General features: G+C 31.0%; 1 protein-coding gene across 1 annotated transcript; it reads right to left on the bottom strand.

The window, feature by feature from the left end:
• Positions 1 to 300: 300 nt before the first annotated feature.
• On the bottom strand, positions 301 to 23,003 carry LOC129940828 (tenascin). Its single transcript, XM_056049325.1, has 7 exons — positions 22,828 to 23,003; positions 8,323 to 8,456; positions 8,081 to 8,216; positions 7,862 to 8,005; positions 7,375 to 7,665; positions 7,165 to 7,305; positions 301 to 721 (listed from the first exon to the last, which is right to left on the bottom strand). Exons 1-7 carry the CDS (start codon positions 22,892 to 22,894, stop codon positions 639 to 641), a joined length of 996 nt encoding a protein of 331 aa, XP_055905300.1. The 5' UTR covers positions 22,895 to 23,003; the 3' UTR covers positions 301 to 638.
• Positions 23,004 to 23,451: the final 448 nt, after the last annotated feature.

Genomic DNA, 23,451 nt, shown 5'->3' with positions numbered 1-23,451 from the left:
TCTTTTAGCAAGGACTATCTCAATAACTCAACGAATAATAAATTATATTTAATTAAACAAATAAAGACCGTGACCTACCCATACCCATTACCTAATTCACTTAACGAACGGAAAATTTCACTCAATAAATACAAAAAAAAGGAAAACTTTTTCGTTCTTTTTTTTCTAACTTCTTAAGCCTACAATACAAACGGGGCAGGAAAGTCACAAACTCTTGCCGATCCAGCGAAAAGTCTCTACTTTATTGAAATTAAAACAAACTTTTTTCTTTCGTTTATTTCTTTTTTATTGCGATACATATACAAGACAAAAATATGTACACATCATAGGTATATAATAACTTCAAGTTTTCCGCAAAAGTATTGTTAGCCGTTGTGTCATTGTTGATCCTTTAGTAAATTACTTTGAAAGATGAACTTTTTTCCAACTTTATAATGCGTTTGTTCAATTTGTAATTACACGTTCCGATGTACACTTACATGCGGACAGGAAGACTCGTAGATTAAAAAAAGATATATATACATAAACCAAGGACATAAGACGTCTATTTTTCTACTTTTATATGTAAGGTATATAAAGATGAAGGAACAATTCCTCATTGTGAAACTGGATCAGAGGAAAACATAACGAAACAATCATTATTTGTAGTGCATGAAGAGAGCAGAAATCACTGGAATTAAGAATGCCATAAGCTTACATAGCTTTGTTGTTGATTGTGCTCCTGAAAGAAAAAAAGATAAATTATAGAAGATAGACACAATAAATTGTTTTTTATCTATTAAAAGATGTATCTATAAGCAGAGACACCGAGTCTCTAACTACCTTTAGCTAGAAAAGGCTTTCATGTGGAATAGTTGGTAGTCTTTCCAACAATCATCATTAACAACTACATTGAAAACTTTGAAATTTCCCCGCCAGTTAAAAACAACTTAGATCTTGTCCGTTTGACATAGATACTCGTATATTTAGCTATTTGCATTTAACCTATACATCAGCAAAATACTTTGATAAGTAAAAGGTTTTAAAACAGAAATTTTAACCATTGCCTTTGATGGCCTCAATTATTAGACTTCGGATTAAAAAAATCTTAAAAAAATCCTAACACGAATCGACTTAAAACCTTAATTTCTAAATTTAAATTCAATCGATTCAATTGTTTTTGACAGGCATTTTGTATGAATGCAAAACTTGCTATACAGTTCCAGTTTCTTTAAAAATAACCTCAACCAACAATAAAAGTAATTTGTCTTATCTTCACAAAATTGCTCGTTTATACGTAAAACAAATCACATATGAAGAAAACTACCGCTTGATGGTATGCAACCAATCAAATTCTAAAAGACATAAACCATTCAGACCAGCACTTCAAAATTAGAACAGTCCTGGTACCATGGTAGAAACCAAATTTTTGATCGAGAAGCTGGCCTAGAATACAACTTTATGGCTCTAATTCAGTCAAGCGGTAGGTGAAAAACTAGGCGGAGGAGGATACGCTTCAATGAGATGTTTATATTCAAAATCCATCCATCCACATTCCATCGATACAAAGAAAAAACAAACAAAATCAAGCCAAAAGTCAAACATACCTAACGTCGTATAAGCATTTTTCAATTTTTGTATCTAGCTATGTACAGTCAAATTTCCCTACAGCGAATTTGCACGGGACAAGAAAATTATTTCCTTATAAATAAAATTCGTTATACAGATATTTTTTGTTTTCACTTATGTTTAAAGAAGTCAGTGATTTTAGTTTGGTTTACATTCTTCCATTTTTCTTTTTCAACAAAACCGTCTAATAAATTGAGAGATTCAAATAAAGTAGTCGATATGTTACTCTTCATCTCCAGAAAGGTTCGGACCACGTCAGTAGCAATATCTGTTTTTTTATAGTCAATCGTTCTTCAACTTTATTAATTATCAACAACTTTTTCTCAAGAGAAATGCTACTTCGAGACATTTTCAACATCCTGTTGTTTTTAACAGACAATTATTTCAAACAATTCGTTATGTGGAAACAAAAACGTATTGGATTTCGTCATTTGAATTTCCAGAAACAAAATTTGTTTGTTGTAGAGAAAAATTCGCTTAATGGAAATTCGTTATAAGGAGATTAAAACACACCAAAAAAGTAAGCAAAAAGATGTGTACTCATAATCAATTCGTAATAGAGAGATCTTCGTTATGTAGAAGTTCGTTATGGGGAAGTTTGACTGCAGTATATAAAATTCTCCTATCACAGTGTAAGTTGCCATAATCCTCCGAAACGACTTAACCAATTTCAATGAAAGTTGCATATACATTCGGTAGGTCAGAGAATAGGCTTTCGTATTCCTAGGTGCTATTATTGCTAAATATTGTTTATTTAATACTTTTAAACTCCATCAATAAATGTGCAAGTGACAATTGATCAGCTATCCTCACCAGCTGATACCAGTCTATCGCCGCCAGGTTTCGCTGCTCAACCAGTAAACAGAACAGAGTATGGATGAGACCAATGGCGGTCATTGCATTTTTGCCAGGCAATATCACCGGCCCATTATCATTGCATTTTAGCCCATTATCATTTCAAGATATAGGTAAAAGTGAATGGACAACAGTATCCAATGTGTAAAGATGCAAGCCTTGTTTTCTTACTGAAGCAGGATTGAATTGTTTAGCTAAAATAATTCGCTTACTATTCGCTTAGTGCTGACTGAATGTTTACCGGCCCGAGCAGAGACATTATGGGATAATCACAAAGATTCAATGACTAATGATATATTGGATCAACATCGTGAACGGTGCAACGATCTTACGATAATATTTAGTGACGCTATGTACAATGAAGCATTATTTGCTATTGAGGATCTTTGCATTATCATTGCCAACTTACCACTCAATCATTTCGGAATACATTCACTAAATCTAAATTGATCTTATTTAATAGACACTGCATTGAATCGTGAACTGTAATAGAATGTTGTAGAAATGAATGAAGAACAAAGAATCTTTTTTGACCATATCTTGCTCGAAGTTTCGGGAGGAAAAGGTGGATTCTTTTCTTTGGGTGCACCAGGTTTAACTAGCAAAACATTACTTATTTTTTTTAATCTTGCTAAAATACGATCATTAATGGCTGTTGCATCTTCTGGAATTGTGGCAACTTTAATGGTTTGAGGAAGAACAGCTCATTCAGTATTTAAACTAACACTTAATATTCAAAAAATACATGGCTACAGTGCTAAAACAGTGTAAAAATAACTTCTGAGATTAATGCACTGTGGCACACAAACATTCGCTTCAGGCGTGGAACATGACATTGAAAGATATAAAAAACAACGACAGACTATTTGGCGACACCCTTTTACTCTTTTCAGGTGATTTCAGACAAAAACTTCCCTGACGAGATCAACGCGGGCTTAAAATTATCGCCACTGTGTCGTTATGTTAAAAAAGTATAACTGAAACTACATAACTATGCGTGTTCAAATGCTTCAAGATTTGTCCGGTGAAACATTCTCAAAACAACTGTTAGATATCGGCGACGAAAAAGTTACTACAGATGAAACTGGATGCATAAAATTACCGGTCGATTTTTGCATGATTATTGATTCACAAGATACTCTCAATGAACAGATATTTCCCCATGTACACAGACAATATACAAATCATGAGTGGCTGGCAGAAAGAGCAATTTTAGCAGCAAACAATGTGAATGTCAACGAATTAAATCTCAAGATACAACATTTGTTACCAGGAGACTTGATGTCATACAGATCTATTGATATAGTTTGTGAAGCTACCAAAGGTATAAATTTTCAACTGAATTTTGCACTCATTGGATTTACCAGGCACCGCATAATTTACAACTGAAGATTAGACCTGCGGTAATCTTGCTTCGCAATGTGAACCCTACACGGTTGTGCAACGGCACGCGATTAGCAATTACAAAATTAATGAGAAATGTGTTGGAAGCCATATTCCGAGGTGAAAATATACTATTACCACGGATCCCTATTATAACCACAGATGTGGCAATGCAATTCAAACACCTTCATTTTCCAATCCGATTGGATTTTAAAATGACTATCAATAAGTCTCAAGGCCAAATAATGTCTGATTGCGGCTTAGATTTGAGCACTTCATATTTTTTCACACGAACAATTTAACGTGGCTGCTCTCGAGTGGGCAAACCAACCAGTTTGTTTGTTTTTGGGAAAGATGGGATCATAACTGATGACACCCTGTTGCATTAAGGGATTTATATTGTCTTTTTTGTAGTATTGTCATAATTAGCGATATGTTTATAATTTTAAAGAATTCATTTCAATTAATTTGTTTGGTGATTTCTCATTTTATTATTTTGTCAGCGTTTACAGTGCTCTATATCTCTCCCACTTATATCCCACATCCTTACATACATACAATAAGTAAGTTATTCATTTCTAGCAAAATACTTCTAGAAGTTATTTATATGATAAAACAACGTTTGTCGGGTCAGCTAGTAAATACATACATTTTCCTAATTATTAACATGTAATCAGCGTTTAAATTATCTAATGGCTATAACGCTTTTGCTGTCTACGGAAACTCTAAAGGAACTCAATAATTGGGTAGATTTACGCAAGTCAATGAATCCACTCTGAGATACAAACGTTCTGGCGAATTTCGTTAATAATTAAATGCTAAGAAACCTCGTAGTTATCAGTGTATGGTAATTACGTAAAGATAGACACATAGAGGAGTATTTACTCGCCGCTTAAAAATGTTCTTTAATGTTCTGTTAAGGAGGCTAACAAAATTTATATAACATAATATGCATCTTAACCTTACATTTACACATTTCAAGATCTAAAGTGACAACTTTAAATTTAAAATTATTTAAGAACACTGCTGTCCAGCAAGGTATGGTCTAAATTTTTAATTTGATCGACTCCCTACATAGGAGTATAAAAGCATTCTAAGATTTCAACAGTTGTCTTAATTTGACATATTTAAACCTGAAGCACAATAGTTAAAACGGGGTTTTGGTGCAATGTCAGAAATTGTTTTCAAACTTAGCTTTTTTCAAAAATAAATACTTTTCTTGTTTGCATTTCTATTGATGTGAAGAACGCTACAAAAGTTCCATAACCTAGAAAGTGAGAGAGGATCTGTTATGGAGAATCTTCGGGTTTTTTTTAAAGTAGTTTTTTTCGAACTCAATTTTCGGGAGTCTATTATTACCATCGCTATAAGTCTGCTTACTCTTTGATGCTAGAAAATATTTTGATCTTAAAGAAGACAACAAAACTTAATAATTGTAAAAAGAAAAAAAGATGGGGTTCTTGAATTGAAGGATGTATATGAATCTTTAATTTATAATTTCTCTAAAATTTAAATAAAATCAAATTAAGGTAAACAAATAAGTTGGGCAAAAGCTTTTGTATGGCACTCACAAATTACACGCTTCAAAATCTCTTTTTACTATAAATCTCAAGAGATTCCAAGCCTTTATATCAATTGATATAAAACGTTCATTATGTTTTTCCATTAAATAAATAAATTGGGTGGCGCAACAGTCCGTGACTGACTCATTCCTGTGTGCGAGTAATGTTGTCAGGAATTGAGGGGACCTACAGTTCATATGCCGAATCCGAACGGCTAATTTGAGAAGGCACTTTTTCATGACAAGAGTTACTCTTGGAGAATATGTCAATTCCTCCCAAGAGGCAGTACCCGTGAAAAGACTTAAAATGGCACAGGCAGGGATCGAACCCAAGACCTCTGGCATGACAGGCCATCGCACTAACCATCATGCCACGGGTACTACAGGTTTTTCAATTAGCCGTTATTTTAACAAAAGTGTCACTTTTGCTGTTTTTGCCACATTTATATTATGAAAATTCGCGTTTAGGTCTCAGTTTTAGAGCATCCAAAGCAAATTAACTGCAAAACACAGATTTATTTCTGAGATATTGAGTTTGTAAAAAAAAATTAAAAAAAATTACATTAATGAAGAAACGCAAAAACAAAGTAACGATTTTATGAAGGGTACTTTTCCGGATCAATACCGTAATAATTTTTTTTAAGAAAGAAGCCAAATTAAGAAAAAAATATAAAAGTTTAAAAAAACAGATATGGGTTATTTAAAAAAAACTCGAATTTTCGATTTTTAACCAACAAATTTGTACGGGGACTGCTGTTTTTTTATGTATTAGAAAAGTGAAAAAACACCCTTACGCTAATCGGCTTCAAACCTTAAATTCCATTTGAACTCAATCAACACAAGGGTTTGACATGTAGGAGCCAGGACACACATGCAAACAGACGGACGGAACCGGAGGACTACTTTTTTCGACTTTTCTACCATCGTAATGTCATGTTTGATTAAAAGCTTGAGTTCGAAATTTTGTACGAATGCGATACTTGCCATAAAAATTCTATGTGCCGCAAGTAAAAATCACTTCAATGTTAACTATTTGTGTTCGTAAAAAAAATAAGACGGATTGAAGGCGAGTTTCAGAAATTTAAAGGCAATTTATTTTCAAATTGACTATCTTTTATTCAAGGCTTCTTTTTAAGAACCTACATATTTCCTGTTTTTTTCTAAGAAACTAATTTTATGATATAATTTAAAGCAATACTAAAGTTTTTCTAAATTGCGTGAAAAAATAGTTTTTATTATTTATGACAATAAACCAATTTTTGGTAAATGCCGCTAAATAACTATCAATTCTTTAGATGAAACCTCTATTTATACAACTTAACTATTATTTTATTTTAAAAGAAAGAAAATAAGAAAATGAAGACCAAACTTGAAAAAAAAATCTTTTTAAGTCAATAAAAAATTCAGTTTTTAAAACTCTGTTCGGTGTTTCTATTTTAATGACCATATCTGTATATGGAGTCATATTCATTAAAGCAATACGATAGTTTTGAATTCAAGGAAGTTCCTACGAAAATTATGCCTCTTCCATACCTCTAAATCCACCACTGAACTCTTTTGCTGTTTCAAACTTTGAAAATAGACTACATATTCTTGATATGAATGTATCAACATAAATAACTCACAAAATCTAAGGAACAAAAGCAACAGTATACGTATGTATCCCTCCCTTCCAACTTCGTCTTATCCTTGTTACGATTATTTGAACAAATAACAAAATGCCATTTAATTTAAAGAGATATCAATAAATTACTTACCACTTCTAAAACACTCTCCATTAACATTATAAAATCCAAAACGACATCCACATTCACCGAAAAAGCATTCCATAGACTGAAGCTCAGCATTGAGATGAAATTGATAGCAGTCGTTATGGTCTCTACAATAATCTCCATAAACTATAAATATGAAATTTGTAAAACGTTACACATATTTCAAAAAGGAATTCTTCATTATCCAATACGTACCTATTCTCCTTTCACAAATATTATGTCTCTGTCCATTGGATTCTTCAGTTTCATAAACAAAGTGCTTATAATCACAAGCACATTCTCCCATATAGCATTCGGAGCCAGCTCCTAGTTTGTACTTGCATTGATTGTCCTCTTTACAAGATTCCTTGTAATCGGCAAATGGAAGGCATTTAAGATCCTTCGATGCTGTGTATCCTTTTATGCAGGTACATGTGTTTCTGTAGCACATTGAATGGGCCGTATGATTGAGACATTGCTGGCTTTCTAGGCATCTATTTTTGAGGCCTTTAAACGAGCAGATTAAATATCAGAAGACATTTTGAAATATGTTCTGTGTTATCGTATGTTTGACATAACGAGTTCATTTTGCAAATTGATTTGTCTTCTTCGGAACTTAAATTTAAAAATTCTCAAACGAGTATTTCAAATTTGAGATTTCTAAAGGTCAAAACAACAACAATTAAAGCATTCGGTTACATACCAACAATCGATACACAAATTCCACTGTGATCAATGAAATTCTTCTGGCACATGCATTTCTTCTCCTCCAAATGGCATTCAGCGAACCTGTCCATTCCCAGACACTGGGAGTCGTCCTCGCATTGCTCCCCCAGGACCAGATTCTCTAAAAGAAACCAAATATCACATGAAAACCTGCCATCAGAGTATGGTCAACGGTCAAGCAATTGCTTTAATTAACTCTTAATGCACCGCCTGCGATCGAAGCTCGGAACGAAGTCTTCCTTGCAATAGCATATGGACTGGGCGTGATTGCAAACGGAATGTGGTTTTGTGCACGGACAGGTTCCTCCAATAAAATTGTTCAATTTGTTGTCCTGCAAAAAGTGGAAAGGACTCATCGTCATCAGCTCTGAATGCATTCGGGTTTGGGGGAATGGGCGACGACTATATACTTTAAAGTGCACTTTAATTTGAACTTACTTGTGGCTTGCAAGCCCTCCTTTCACCATTCAAATTGCTGCACAGACATTGCCCGTCCAGGCAGGTGGTGTTGTATTCGGGTCCTTTAAAGTGGTTGCAGTCCGAGTTTACATTGCAATTTAGTTCCAAGAGGTCTGTTTGCGTAAATATACAAATATTGAAATTAACTCAAACTGCATGGGTATATTTATGTATGTGTCAAATGGAAATTATTTTTAATTCAAATATTTGCAAAATTCTTGAAAGATTGTAGTTTTTTTGTTAAGCAATTTATTTTTATTAAAATTTTATGACAAAAATGTACTTCAATTTTTTTCTCTGGATGTCAAACTTATAATCAGATAGCTATAGGGTACATTATATGTTGGCGCATACAAAAGTGACAAGAAAGTTGAGTTGTGTAAATTTGAATATTATGTATTTTTAATCAACTGTGTGTACCGAAATAAAAATGGTAGCCATACATTTCTCTGAGCATCAGTTGCAGCACGAGTACATTTTCTTAATTAGAACACTTTTTGTTAATATTAAAGTTATTTATCAGAAATGAGGGCAACAATGTACCATTATGGACATAATATTGCCAACCTAAAAGCTACTTGGGGATGAAGTATATACATGAAAAAGTTTTCACTTTGCAAATTGCTTAGTAAAGTTCATTGGTTCCAATCAAAAAAATAGCATTTTGGTAGATGAACCTACAAAATCCACTGGTACTAAAAATTGCAGACATTGTAATCTCTCAAACAAGCATTATTATCCAAAATGTCTCTGGAAAAAGTTAAAGGATTTGGAATATGCTTACATGTGTCATTCAGTATAAACATACATTTGAATTAAAGAAAGAGGCTGGGATGCGACCCACACTGATAACTTCCCATCCCGTTTGTCGATTTGACTTGCATAAATTTGCTTTCGAATTCTGTTTACCATAAATCTATTGATATTTGTCTTAAAAACTACAATTATGATAATTTAACCAAATTTAATAATTCTAAAAAGGTTTATGAATTTAATTTTCATAATTTATTTTTGATGAATAATTGCTTAAGTAATATTAATTGGTCAAATGAGTTTCTGGATAAAAATATGCAGAAAAAGTTCCATTGTTTTAAATTCTTTTTTAACAATGTTTTAAATGATTGTATACCCATGTGTAGCAGAAAAGTTAGCTCTCATCCGGTTTGGTATAATAAACGAATATTAAATTTGAAAAATGCTAAAAATGCAGCGTTTAAAAAATATAAAGAAAAACCTTCCGATGATTGTTATGCAGCTTTTTCTCGTCTCAGGAAAGAGTTTGTTTTTCTTTCAAAATTTCTTTATTGTAATTATATTTATTCTATTGAAAGTAATCTCAAGCAATCTCCAACATCTTTTTGGAAATTTATAAAAACTAAACGAAGAACTACTGGATTTCCAACAACTTTTTTGTTAGTAATAAAAAAATAGTGATACAAAAATGATTGTTGATTTTTGATTTTTTTCGGACAGTTTTTTGAACGTAAATAAAACTCCTCTACATTATACTAATTCCTATTTTTCATTGTTCTAGTATATCATTTGACTTAACTGATATTGAAGATGCTTTGCTTAAACTTAAACCTACAAAAACTGCAGATATATTAGGATTTTTTCCCTACTGTTTTTCGTCATTGTGCATATCTATTCAATGAATCTATTTCCAAGGGTATTTTCCTAAATGAGTGAAAAGTGTCTCTCATTGATCCCATTTTTAAATCTGGATCAAAAAACTTAGTAACGAACTATAGACCAATAACTAAGCTACCTACCTGTTGTTCGAAAGCTTTTAGATAGCCATGTTCAAGATAAATTTAAATATATCATTAAGCATCATGTAACTAAATATCAACAAGGTTTTTTTTAAAGGTATGTAAACTAATTAATACTCTTGACAATCGAAAACAAGCTCATGTGATTTATACAGACTTTCACTACAGACTTTGGCTTCATCAGTGGTTTTCTTCATATTTACTTGGTCAAAAACAATATGAAAAGATCAGGGACTTTTTCTCAAATGATATTAAGGTAACTTCTGGTGTTCTTGAAGGTAGTCATATGGGTCCTTATTGTTCTTAAAAATTCTCATTGCCTTATGTATGCGGATGACATAAAGTTCTTTTCTCTGATTTCTAATTTAAATGATTGTCTTCTGCTTCAAACTGATTTAAATTCATTGTTGATTGATGCAAGTCAAATGATTTGTTGTTAAATGTTGACAAGTGTGCTTGTATGGCCTACAATAGAACTTTGTTAAATATTATTCCAAACTATTTACAGGTAGTACCCGTGGCATGATGGTTAGTGCGTTGGACTGACATGCAAGGGGTCTTGGGTTCAATCCTTGCCTGTGCCACCTTAATTTAAAAAAATAATTTTTACGGGTACTGCCTCTTGCAAGGAATTGACAATTCCTTCAAGAGTAATTCTTGACATGAAAAAGTGCTTTCTCAAACTAGCCGTTCGGATTCGGCCTAAGATTGTAGGTCCCTTCATTCCTGACAACAGTACTCGCACACAGGAATGGTTGCGAGTTGTAAGTCACTAGGCAGTAGTTCACAACGGACTGTTGGGCCACCTAATTTATTTATTTATTTTTATTTATTAAATAATTTACCGTTACAAGTAGTTGAAAAGTTCAAAGACTTGGGCCTTATATTTGATATTTAACTTACATACATATTAAATATATTGAATCCAAAGCAAATTCCTTACTTGGATTCATCAAAAAGAAATTCATCGGAATTGAAGGACCCTTACACCATTAAATCTTTATCCTGCTATGTTTAGAGCTCTAGAACTGAGTTCAACAAATAGAGAATTGAAAATGTTAAAGAAAAATCTCAGATTTGCAGTTCGAAATATTTATAAAGAACAATATAGAAGGTTTCCATCATTCTTATAATTCGAAATGCCTATTACTTGGAATACAGACTCTTGAGTCGAGACGAAAATTGTATAGTGTCATGTTTATTCGTGATATTATGACATTAACTCTTGATTGTAATAGTTTGCTTAGATGCGTGCATCTATATGCTCCACCAATTTCCTCAAGAGCCAGACCGCTCTTGTCAATTTATTAGCATCATACGCTATATGGACAACGTGATCCCATTTTTGGAAGTTGTAATTTATTTAATATGGTTTACTCTGATTTAGATATATCAATGTTCAGAAACTTTTTTAAAAGTCGATTATTCCCTTTAATTAATTAATTTTTTCAATTTTATATATAATATGTTATAATATGTATTTATAAATTGATAGATTGGTTACTTAAAACAAAAAAATAAAAGATTTGTAGGTTTTCGTGTTTTGTCAAAAAATTTGTCAGTTTAGTTCTTCTTAAAAAGTTTAAAATCGCCAACAATATTTTACATATAATAAAATAGTTTCCTTTCAAAATCTATTTTTGTTAACGAGATTTTTCGAAAACCAATTTTTAAATATTTTAGTAGAATTTCTTAAAGTTTTTATTTCTTTTATAAACAAATACAAATTGGGTGAAAGAAATTAATTTTAAGTCAATATCTTCTATTGTTCACGAGATCGAGAACCGAACATCATTAGTTTTACTAGTACTATTTTTGTATGAAAAACTGACTGTTGGGTTTTTTAAAAACGGTTATCGAATGATAACATTATTTTGAAGACAATATTTTTAATTTTTAAATAAAGATATTTGAATCGACAGTAAATTTGTAGGTACCCACTTTTAGTGTTGTTTATTTTTTGTAAGAAAATTGTCAAATTTGTCAAAAAAAAACAAATTTTTTTGTTAGATGAAATTAGTTTGAAGCCATAATGTCAAATTTTTTTAAAAGATATTTGACTCGAAAATCAATGTTTACCCACTCTTAGGAATGTATTTTAGGTTTTATTTTTTGTTAAAATAAAAAACTATCAATTCGTTTTTTTTTCAGAATCTTACCGAATGTTAATATTTTTTTTTTCTTATAAAAACAAATTAGTTTGAAGCCATAATCCCAAATTTTTAAAAAGATATTTGAGTACAAAATGAATTTAATCAATTTTGAGTGATTTTTTTTTTAGGTTTTTATTTTTTATAAAAAAGTTATCCATTTGATTTTTCTCAGAATTTTACCAAAAGTCAAAAACGTTACTCTGCGTTGCACACAATTATTTTGGAGCTGAAATCAGTTCTTGTTCGTAAAATATTCGAGGTTACAAATATGGTTTTTCAGTATTTGTTATTTATAAAAAAAAATGTTACTGTATTTTTTCTTCAAAAATATGTTTCTTTGGTATCACTTTAAAATAAAATTTAATTCAAGTCTCTTACGTTATTTGTCCGTGACATATTTTGGGTTAACCAAATTTTCATCTTCTTTATGGTAAAAAAACTACCTACTCTACATTTTTGAGAGTTTTTTTGGATCTTTCATCATTATTATCTGTATATCAAAATTTATTTGGAGTCGATAGCTTTTTTGGTTATGGAGCTATGGACGAAAAACAATATTTCGACTTTAGGCGCCTTGAATCGTCGAGAAATGATAAAATTTACAATTCGGCAAATGGGACTACAATAAGTTCCTATGGAACGTTAAAAATACATTTTTTTAACTATTAACAGGTGATGTGGAAAAAACGTGTTTTCGTAATCAGAAATAATTAAATTTAACATATTGAGTAAGGATTCACTTAGGAATATTTTAATAATGGGATGAACATAGATATTGAAATGAAATGAAATAAAATATGCTAAGCTTATTAGGTATTAAAAAAACACTTCTTGGAATATTACATATTTCAAATTCCGGCCTTGTTTTCTCACTGTAAGATAGGGCGGAGAATTTCAGAACATTGTTTTATTTGTAATGTTAATATGACTGTGCATTTTGAAGAGTTAATTGCTTTTTTAAAATCAATACATCGATTTGGCTGACGTAAAAGGTATTTTTATTTTTTCTTAGTTGTAATATTTCGTAAAACTTTTGTGTACATGTGAAAATGTATGTTTACAATTTGTCTTTATAATAAGCGCACTCTCAAGGAGATATTACTAGCCTTACTATGCAGAGACCCAGTGTAAACATAAGGAAAGGGATTAAGGGTTTGAAAGGATGTGACGGTGCACATTGGTTTTTTAATTCCCGAATAATGCAATGACTGGGAAAGACAGACAGGCATTCCACATTCACGTAGTACGGCTAAAGAAAGAATCTCTGTACTTAACAGTATGACTGAAATTTGGCTTAAGGGTATACTGATGAGCATTCTTAGAAGAATTACGGTTGAATTGTTTAAAAAGGAGTCTATCCGCTAAGTTCCCTAAATCGAATGAAATTAAAATAAAATCTAAACTAAAAATCTAGGACATTGGACTAAAAATCATTTTAAAACAAATTAGATGCTGTAATTTCTCACTAACCAAATGCAATACATACAAAATTGAGGTTCATTGCCTTTAATTGAAAGTACTACTGTTTTAAAACAAATTCCTCTTGTCAAATTGAAATCATTCGAACTTACTCTGGTCGATTTCAAATCACTTGAAAACCCCAAATGTGGAAGTGTAGAACACGTGAGTTTACTTCGATTTGAGTTCGAAAGAAATGAAAGCGATAGCATTAAAACTGAATTTCGGAACTCCAATTAATACTTTTATTGGATTTCAATTTCATTTCGTGAAAGTGATATGTAGAAAATAGATGTATATCTCGTTTTAACGATACAAGACAGCAATGGGTTTTCGAAGCATTAAATTCCAATCAGTTTATTATTCCACATTGTACAATGCTGTTTTAGCCGGATTTTAAAGAGCTTATCATATTTTGTCGTAGCAGTTCCATATTTAAAAAAGAGGGATATGAGCCTGAAAACTTTAATGCAAAGCTAGGAGCATTATCGTCAGCAAAACAATGTATTATATTAGAAGTTGCCAGCATTTATTTTGTGGTTTTCAGATCCGAACCCATCCAATACTACTTGTATTGAACGATCCGAAAGGTAATTCCCAGCCCAACAAAGAAGATATTCATCATAACCAAAAGCGTGCATTTTCCGTAAGAGAGCTGGATGCCAAACTATCAAATGTCTTTGAAATATTAAATGCAATGATTTTACTTTCTCCAAAACGATGTAAGGATTTGCTCCACTGCACCGTTCAGTGAGATGAACTATGAGATCACTTAGTTGATCAATTGCCGCGGAAGCCGTACTGTCGTTCATGAAGAAGCTTTCATTCTTCGAGATTTTCATAAGCTTGTCATTAATCAGCGTTTTCATGACCTTAGAAAGAAGAAACGTAAGTGCAATCTTTCGATAATTGGAGGGTGAATAAGATTCGGCTTTTTTTTGGGGATGGAACAATGCAGTGCAATAGTGGTGATACCATTTGATCCAGTGGAATTAAGAGATTTAGTACGGTAGTAATAGGAAATCCAATCAGTAATTAATATAGTAGTAAACCTTAATTAGCGGATTGTGGATTTTCTAGCAGCCTTCGATTCAATTCTCCGGGAAGCACTTTAACAAGCTTTATAATAATGGAATCTCAACTAAACTTATATCTGTCTTTAGATTTATGTATGAAGAAAATGTCGACCGAGTTTGGTATGGAAATTCTCTTTCAGATGAGTTTGGTACGTCAATGGGCGTTAAGCAAGGATGCGTTTTAAGTACTCTTCCCTTTATCGTATACAAAAATGGCATAACTGATTCGGTAAAAGGTGGTATTGATATAAGAGGAAAGAATATTACTGGACGTTCGTGAACGATATAGTTTTCCTATCTGAAACTATAGACGGTATGCAGCTAATGATAAATAGGGTTCAATTTTATTGCAAAACATGGAATCTGAAAGTAATTTTTCTAAATCAAAAGTGATTATATTTAGAATCATATGTAGGAGATATTCCATGAGGGAGAAGTGGACGTTTGACGAGGAACCGATTGCATCTAACTTGAATCTAGAAAAACATTTACAATCAAAATTATCTGAAGCAAAGCGTGATATGTGTTCTGTGTGGAAAAGTTGCATTCTAAGAAATAGCATTTCGCATATAGCTAAGCACAATGTATTTCGAGCTACCGCAGTTGCAATACTGTTTTACGGAGCGGAAGTATGGGGGTATCGATCGTTTGAAGCTGTGAAAAAGTTTCTCCGTTTTTTTATTAAAAGTACTTTCAAGTTTCCAAGTACGACGCCCAACTATAAGTTACATCTTGAATAAGGAATAGGCGATGAGTGACGAAAGAATTCCGCGAAAAGTTCTCACACAAGCAATCAATTCTGAAGTTTCATGTGTTAAAGAGTGGAAGAAAATGGTAATTAAATGCTAAACTATTTTTTCAATATCAGCAGACGAAAGTTTTGAGGTGCTTAAGTTGAATTTTGATGACTTGCTGAAAAAAAGTCGGCAACATGATGAACGTTAAGTTTATGAGTTAGATCTATTTACAGATCTTACTACAGTAAAATTAACCATTTCTTGAACCACAACACCTACTTCTTGCCCAAAACAGCACAAAAAATCAGCTTGTTATTTAAAGTAAGGATGAATTCATCAATTTGAACTACATTCCTCACCATCCAGAGTATCCAGTATTATTTTATTGAATTGTATCTGATTAGCTTTTTTTCGTATAAATGTATAAATTAAAAAAAAATGACAGTCTGGTAGACGGCCTACGGCCAAACCATTTACAGATTTGTGTAATCTTACAATTAAGAATATAATGTTTTGTTCTTGTATCTTTTGATGTCAATAAACTTAACTAAACTAACTAACTAACCTTAATTAGCGTATCTTAAGTCCAAACCTGACGACTAGTTTTTGTACAACAGCATTTAAAAAGGGTATTTCTCATTTACAGCATCTTACAATTTTTAATACCTAACCTTTTATTTCCCAACTACCATACATAAGGTTAACCTTGTTTCATGATAAAAAAATAAAAAAATTGAAGTTTATTGAGAAACTTTTTCTACACTTTTGTATTTTTCGTTTATTTAATTTCTGCAGTTTTAGTCAAAATAAAAAAAAAAAATAAAAAAACCAGAAGAATCCTTGTAATTTGTAGTCCCTTAATTTTAGCTCAAAATTACAAGACCTCTTCAAACAAACCCTATTTTTTTTAGTAAAACATCACATTTGCATATTTATTTGCCTTTAAAATCATTTTCAAAAGTTAGTTTGGTTTTATTTTCTATTTAGCTCAAGTTACTCGTATCTAAGGTAATGTCAGGTAAGTAATAAAGATTTCAATGGTCATTTGTAAACCGTACCTATACCATTTTTAGAGGTAATGTAACAACTATTCACAGAAGGATTATTTGATTTACAAAACTATGTCATGGCCATATACAGATACATGTATGTACATAAGTATAACATATGTATAGGTATTACATTCATCATATTGGTGTTGATGTATATGTATATAGGTCCATAGAGGGTAATCGTTTTAAAACACACAACCCGAAACTGTTCCGCTTACATAAGGATGTGAAAATGTTATTTCATATGGCCGTCCGGTTTTATGGAGGCTTTTTTTTGCAAAGATAAAAAAAGGATCTCCATAAACCACCACGGCAGTCATCTTATTACCAACAGTCATCCTCACATTGAGGTTGAGGATTTTATTATCGTATATATTATGTATATATATATAATATAGAATTGGAATGATTTCGGCTTCCGAATTTATATTATTTTATGGCCTTATAGTCGAAAGAAAAACAAATATATATAGAGTAATATTGCTGTACGAATGAAAATAAGGGTCAAAAGGTCTATCCGCAATGGCTTTAGGGTTCAAAGTAGATATTCAGTTTGAAGTCCATGTGTATACATGATTATATGTAGGGATTAAGATAAAGTCATTCGGACAAAGCAATCAACTTCTACGATTACTGATGCTGGTCTGTGTAATTGGATTTTAATTTGTGACGACTTTTTGCTCCTCTTCTTCTTTTTTTTCAACACTTAATTTTCAACATCAAAAAGCCAAAAGTTGTGTGGGCGAAGGAGTTTGTTCAATTTAAATATTATTTATAATAACAAAAAACCAAACACACATAACGTTATTTCATATTTTTCACTTAATATTAGACGATGATGCCTGACCTGAAATTGCCTTCCACTTGACACTGAAAAAAGAGCATACAAATAAATAGACGCACAAATGGGTCGCATAAACTTGAATTTAAAAAAAAATTGAGTAAAAAAATCCTAATTACTTAGTTAAAATTGATTCAATAATAATAAAAAAGAAGATGGGATGTGACCCATGTCCTATGTTGACTTGTCTTGCTTAAAATTTCAACAAAATATCCACAATATTATATTACATATTCTCCTAATACTTGACTCCAAAACCAATTTTATCAGTTTTTTTTTTATTTAAATTGTTAGTGTAATTTTTAAAAAAAATTAACTAAAAATTATAAACAATATTTTTCATATGATGAAATTGTTTGATTTCGAAACTTCTTTTATTAACGAAATCTTTATTCAAAACCAAATTTTACCAATTTTCTGATATAAAAAAGTACAGATTGGATTTTTCTAAGAACAATTTCTAACGTTATCTTTTTTAGCCGAAAAAAAATTTTAGATAATTTAATTTTTTTTTTGGTAAAAACTGTCATATATATCATTCCCAAATTTTATTTTTCAAAACTATATTTTTTAGAAGCTGAAATTATTATTTAACATAAATTTGTAAAAGATGTTAAAGTCAAAAATCTATTTTAACCAACTTTTAGTAAATTTTTGTTAAGGTTTTTATTTTTTGATAAAAACTGTCAATTCGATTTTCTCTTTTTTTTATATTATTTTTCATTGACTAAAACTATCTTTCCACTAAATTTTGAATTAGATTTTAGAGACCTTGAAACGTTCAAAAATGTCAAAATGTTTAGTTCGACAAATTGGACCAATTACAATAACTTACTATGGAAAGTTAATTAACAATTTTCTAGCAAAAATACAATTAAAATTGTTTAAAGTCCCGGAAATCGTAACAAAAACAATTAAAAGTTTCTTTTAACATATTGTCAAATAAAAAATTTGTTTATAGTTAAAATTAAATTATAATAATTTAATAAAACAAAATTTTTAAATTATCAGTGTATCCCAGCCTCCGTCTCTTTTCCTAAATTATAATGATAACTATTTTTATACAATACAATTATTTGCAAAATCAAATATAAATGACACCTGTACGTCAGTACTGTCTTTAATAGTAAAGTTCAAACCCAAGCTTAAGTATATAAGTTATTATTAACTTCCCATAGGAAGTTATTGTAATGGGTCCGATTTGTCAAATTGAAAATTTTGACATTTCTCGACGTTTCAAGGTCCCTAGAGTCGAAATAAAAGATTTTTAGAAAGATGTCTGTGCGTGCGTGTGTACGTACGTTCAATATTTTTAACATTTTAACATTTAGAAAAATTTTGAAAAAAATCGAATTGATAGTTTTTGTACAAAAAATTAAATACCTAAAATTAAATTTAACAAAAGTTGGTAAAAATTGATTTTCGACTAAAATATCTTTTCAAAGCTATAAAATATTGGCTTCAAGCTAATTTAATCTTATAGAAAATATTGTTTTCAACATTCGATAGAATTTTGAAGAAAATCGAATTGACGGTTTTTTTACAAAAAATAAAACTCTTAAAAAAACAATACTAAAACTTGGTAAAAATGTACTTTCGACTCAAATAGCTTTTCAAAAATTAAAAATATTGGTTTCAAACTTATTTTATTTTACAGAAAATATTGTTTTCGATATTCAGTGATTTTTATATAAAAATCCAACATTCCGTTTTTCATAAAAAATAAAATCTACAAAAAATAGTACGCAAATTTGGTAAAAATTGATACGAGTACATATAGACAAACTTTTGAGCAGGACAAATCGACAGACGGGATGGGAAGTTATCAGTGTGGGTCGCATCCCAGCCTCTTTTTTTATTTCGTAATGCTCATAACCTTATTAAAAGTATTCTTAAAACTTTGTCAAAGAGTTCGGTATTAGATGTTAGATAAATACTTTTGATACACTTGTATCGTATTTTTTATTTATACTTTTCTGTTTGTAAGATCGATTTTTAACTTCCGATAGGAAGTTATTGTAATGGGTCCGATTTGTCAAATTGAAAATTTTGACATTTCTCGACGTTTCAAGGTCCCTAGAGTCGAAATAAAAGATTTTTAGAAAGATGTCTGTGCGTGTTTACGTACGTTCGTACGTCCGTACGTTCGCGACGTTTTTTTCGTCGTCCATAGCTCAAGAACCAGAAGAGATATCAACTTCAAATAAATTTTTTTATACAGATAATAAGGCAGAAAGATGCAGAAAGGGCTCTCAAGAAAATTGCGTGGGTGGTTTTTTTTACCATAGCAGTTTAAAAAAAAGGTGAAAATTTTGGTTAACCCTAAATATCTTACGAACCAAAAACGCTAGAGACTTAAATTTAATTTTATATAATATATTGTAACGTGATCTCAAAGAAATATATTTTTTGAAAAAAATCTATCTAACGGTTTTTTTCTAAATCAAAAAAACTGAAAAAAAAAATTTGTCACCTCCTAAATTTAACGACTAACATATGATTTCATCTCCAAAACAATTTTGAGCAACGGAAAATAATGTTTTTGAAATCTGATAAGATTTTGAGAAAAATCGAATTGACAGTTTTTTTTATAAAAAATAAAAATCTAAAAAAAAAACATTACTCAAAGTTCGTATGAATTAAATATAGATTCAAATATCTTTTCAAAAACTTAAAATTTAGGCTTCAAACTTATTTTATCTTATAAGAAATATTGTTTTCAACATTCAGTAAAATTTTGAAGAAAATCGAATTGACAGTTTTTTTTACAAAAAATAAAAACCTAAAAAAAAATTAATAAAAGTTGGTAAAAATTGATTTTCGACTCAAATATCTTTTCAAAACTATAAAATATTGGCTTCAAGCTAATTTTATCTTATAGAAAATATAGTTTTCAACATTCGATAGAATATTCGGTTTTTTTACAAAAAATAAAACTCTAAAAAAAACAATACTAAAACTTGGTAAAAATTTACTTTCGACTCAAATAGCTTTTCAAAAATTAAAAATATTGGCTTCAAACTTATTTTATTTTACAGAAAATATTGTTTTCGATACTCAGTGATTTTTATATAAAAATCCAACAGTCCGTTTTTCATAAAAAATAAAATCTATAAAAAATAGTACGCAAATTTGGTAAAATTGATACTAGTACATATAGACAAACTTTTAAGCAAGACAAATCGACAGACGGGATGGGAAGTTATCAGTGTGGGTCGCATCCCAGCCTCTTTTTTTTTAATATTTTTATTTTGCTGACTTTGGTCTTAAAACAGTGAATTTATCATCTGTGAAAAACTGCATCACATAGGTTATAACAAACTTGGATGCAATTTTAACAAGAAATTAAAAGTAATGGCGCAAAATTTGAAACAACCTATTTTCAAGGGTTCAATAATTTACAAGTTACCAATTTGCTAAACATCTATCAATTCACTAAAGGAGTCCAAAATGTTAAACCTTTCCTTTCGTTTTTGCTTGCTAGTTAATTGCTAATTGCCTTTTATTAAAAACGGGCTACAAACATGTCTAAGAAGTGGCTGTTATCGAACATAAACAAAGCAAATACGCTTAAACGGATCTAATAATCGGAATTCCCAACTGTTGATTTTACCATTCCATCCACTGCTTTGTACAGTTGTCATATGGTTTTAACAAATTTTCTAAAAGTTAAAGTAGCCATTTCGTGATTTAGACTTTAGCAAATTATTAAGAGATAGTAAGTTGTTTACACTGTTAAAAATTAGTGAAGCTTTGTCAATTGCGTAATTTTTAGCTATTTAGAATCAAGTTCAAAGCACACAGACTACACCATCCCGAAAATGCAATTTGACAGAAACTTCCAGATCTTTCTGCGAGGATAGGGCATTCCTGGAAGACGAGTCAATCTACTTTTATACCCTCTCATTCCTCCTTCCCAATCAAAACAAATGAATTCTTGTCCTGGCTTAAAGAAAGCGTGATATCAACATCTGAAATCCGTATTTAATCAGATGGTCAAGTCGCTATCAAATCACTAAAGAACAACCAATTCTATCACGTTTGGAAAATACTGGCATACCAATCGCAACTTGTAAACTATTTGCTAAAGCAGGAATCTATGAAGAAGGCAAACATCAGTTGGAACAGGATTACCTACACTAGATTTAAAGGGATCAAGGTGCTTGCTATCTCTAAGCAGATCGCATATAACCTCAATAATTAGTTTCATAACCGGGCGGTGTCTAAAGCCTAGTACATACTTCCTCGTGAAGTGAACGTTCGCCAGTGGAGAAAGTGAACTTTTGACATTGCTCACTGGTACACACTTGTGAGTACACGTTGTGAACATGAACAAACCAAATGTCAAAGCTTCACCAACAGTTCCCGTACATTTTGCACGTGAATTGCCCGTGAACGAAAACTCTCCACTTTGTTCTCCACTCAGCTTCACGAGCAAGTTCACGGGTGAACCAAAAACTGAAATTTGTATGGGTTCACGAGATGGTTCACAAGTATGTACTAGGCTTAATGGGAAAGCACGCTACGCGGCTAATCGTATTTTCAAATAACTTTTGCAGAAGCTGTATGGATGAGGAAGAGAAGGAACCAGTTCTTCACCTTCTCTGTACATGCGCTGCGATAACTCAAAAATACAAGAATTGCCTAGAAGAATTCTTCTAAAACGACCTAAACGATCTAAATCATATTAGCCTCTCACGTTTTGTAGAGGACTGGTTTCATTGAGCTTAGGAGGAAGCCTAAAGATTTATGTGGTATCACTATTGGCCATTAAACTGGCCTAAATACGGACAGCCACTTTAACCTAACCTAACCTAGCTTAATATGACTTTAAAAATTTATTAAATCGTTTTCGAATTAAGTAAATAAAATCGACCAAATTTATTGTTTTCTCACTCGGCCCCAATACTTACCTCAAAGAAACCGATGGGAATTTTCTAAACGAGCAAATTTGAATTTTTATATTTATAAAAAGGCAATTTATTTTACCAAACAATTTCATTGTCAAAATTAATAAAAAGAAAAAAACATTAACCGTGACCATCACACAAGCTGATGTCCAGCGCAACGCCCGCCGCCATAGCGTGAAACATTTTTAGAAGACAAAACAACGAAAAAAAAACATCTTTTTAATTAAAATGCGAAAACAAGCAAAATTATTGATGGTTATTTAAGAATTCACATTTATTTCTGCCAAAATATTTAAATATTTATTCAGCCATGTGTTTTTTTTTCATTTTCAATTTTTGTTTTCTCAAAATGGAAAATTTAATCCAAATTTAGAATATGCATTGGAGCGGTATATTTATAAGAGAGATGACATTCATCTCATTTTATATTTAACTTAATTAATTTGTTGAAAGTTTAACCCATAAAAACTTTTTGAAATATTCACCTTGAGTGTATCCTTTAGTTACATGCACGATGAAATAAAACAAAATTAATTCATAATAATTTTTCATTTTACTAAATTGAAGGATTTTTAATTTTTAAACAAAAAATGACAAACATGCACAACAGAAACGAGGAAATTGCGAACTGAAACTAATTACACGAAGACATCATTTTCTTTTTTGAAAAAGAGGCCGATAGCTTCAACTTTTTAAGTAGAAACGGTAATTTAAGTTTTATAGTCATGCCGTGATTATTAATGAGAGAAAGAGGAAAGGTGAAATTGAAGCTGGACGTGATAAGGAAACGGGACCGTTTCTGTGGTATAACTACTTTTGATTGAAGTTTTGAGAATTTGCATTTTTGTTGTTGCTTGGTGCAATTAAAAGAGATATTGTGATGATTGCGAATGGTTATGATTTTTCCAATAATTCCAAGGAGGAGAGGGACTTAAAAAAAGAATATTGATGAGAGTGAGCTATACCTGTTAATTTTCTTTCAAGAAAAACACAACTTGTAGTTTTATTTTTGCGATTTTTGCTTATTTAATAGTTTTTTTTTAATTTCTTATCTGAAAAAAAGTTATGAAAGCAACGAGACATTAAAGAAACTGATTTTTAAAACAAAT

The sequence above is a fragment of the Eupeodes corollae genome, chromosome 1 (assembly GCF_945859685.1).
Source record: "Eupeodes corollae chromosome 1, idEupCoro1.1, whole genome shotgun sequence".
NCBI lineage: Eukaryota > Metazoa > Arthropoda > Insecta > Diptera > Syrphidae > Eupeodes > Eupeodes corollae.
The sequence above is the reverse complement of the archived record's forward strand: the minus strand, read 5'-3'. Positions and strand labels throughout refer to the sequence as shown.

Coding starts and splice junctions, on each gene's coding strand:
- LOC129940828 (XM_056049325.1), bottom strand. CDS start 22,894: ATGAAAAATTATTATGAATTAATTTTGTTTTATTTCATCGTGCATGTA. Junction 8,457..22,827: donor AACTAAAGGATACACTCAAG/GTGAATATTTCA, acceptor TTACGCAAACAG/ACCTCTTGGAACTAAATTGC. Junction 8,217..8,322: donor GGAGGGCTTGCAAGCCACAA/GTAAGTTCAAAT, acceptor CACTTTTTGCAG/GACAACAAATTGAACAATTT.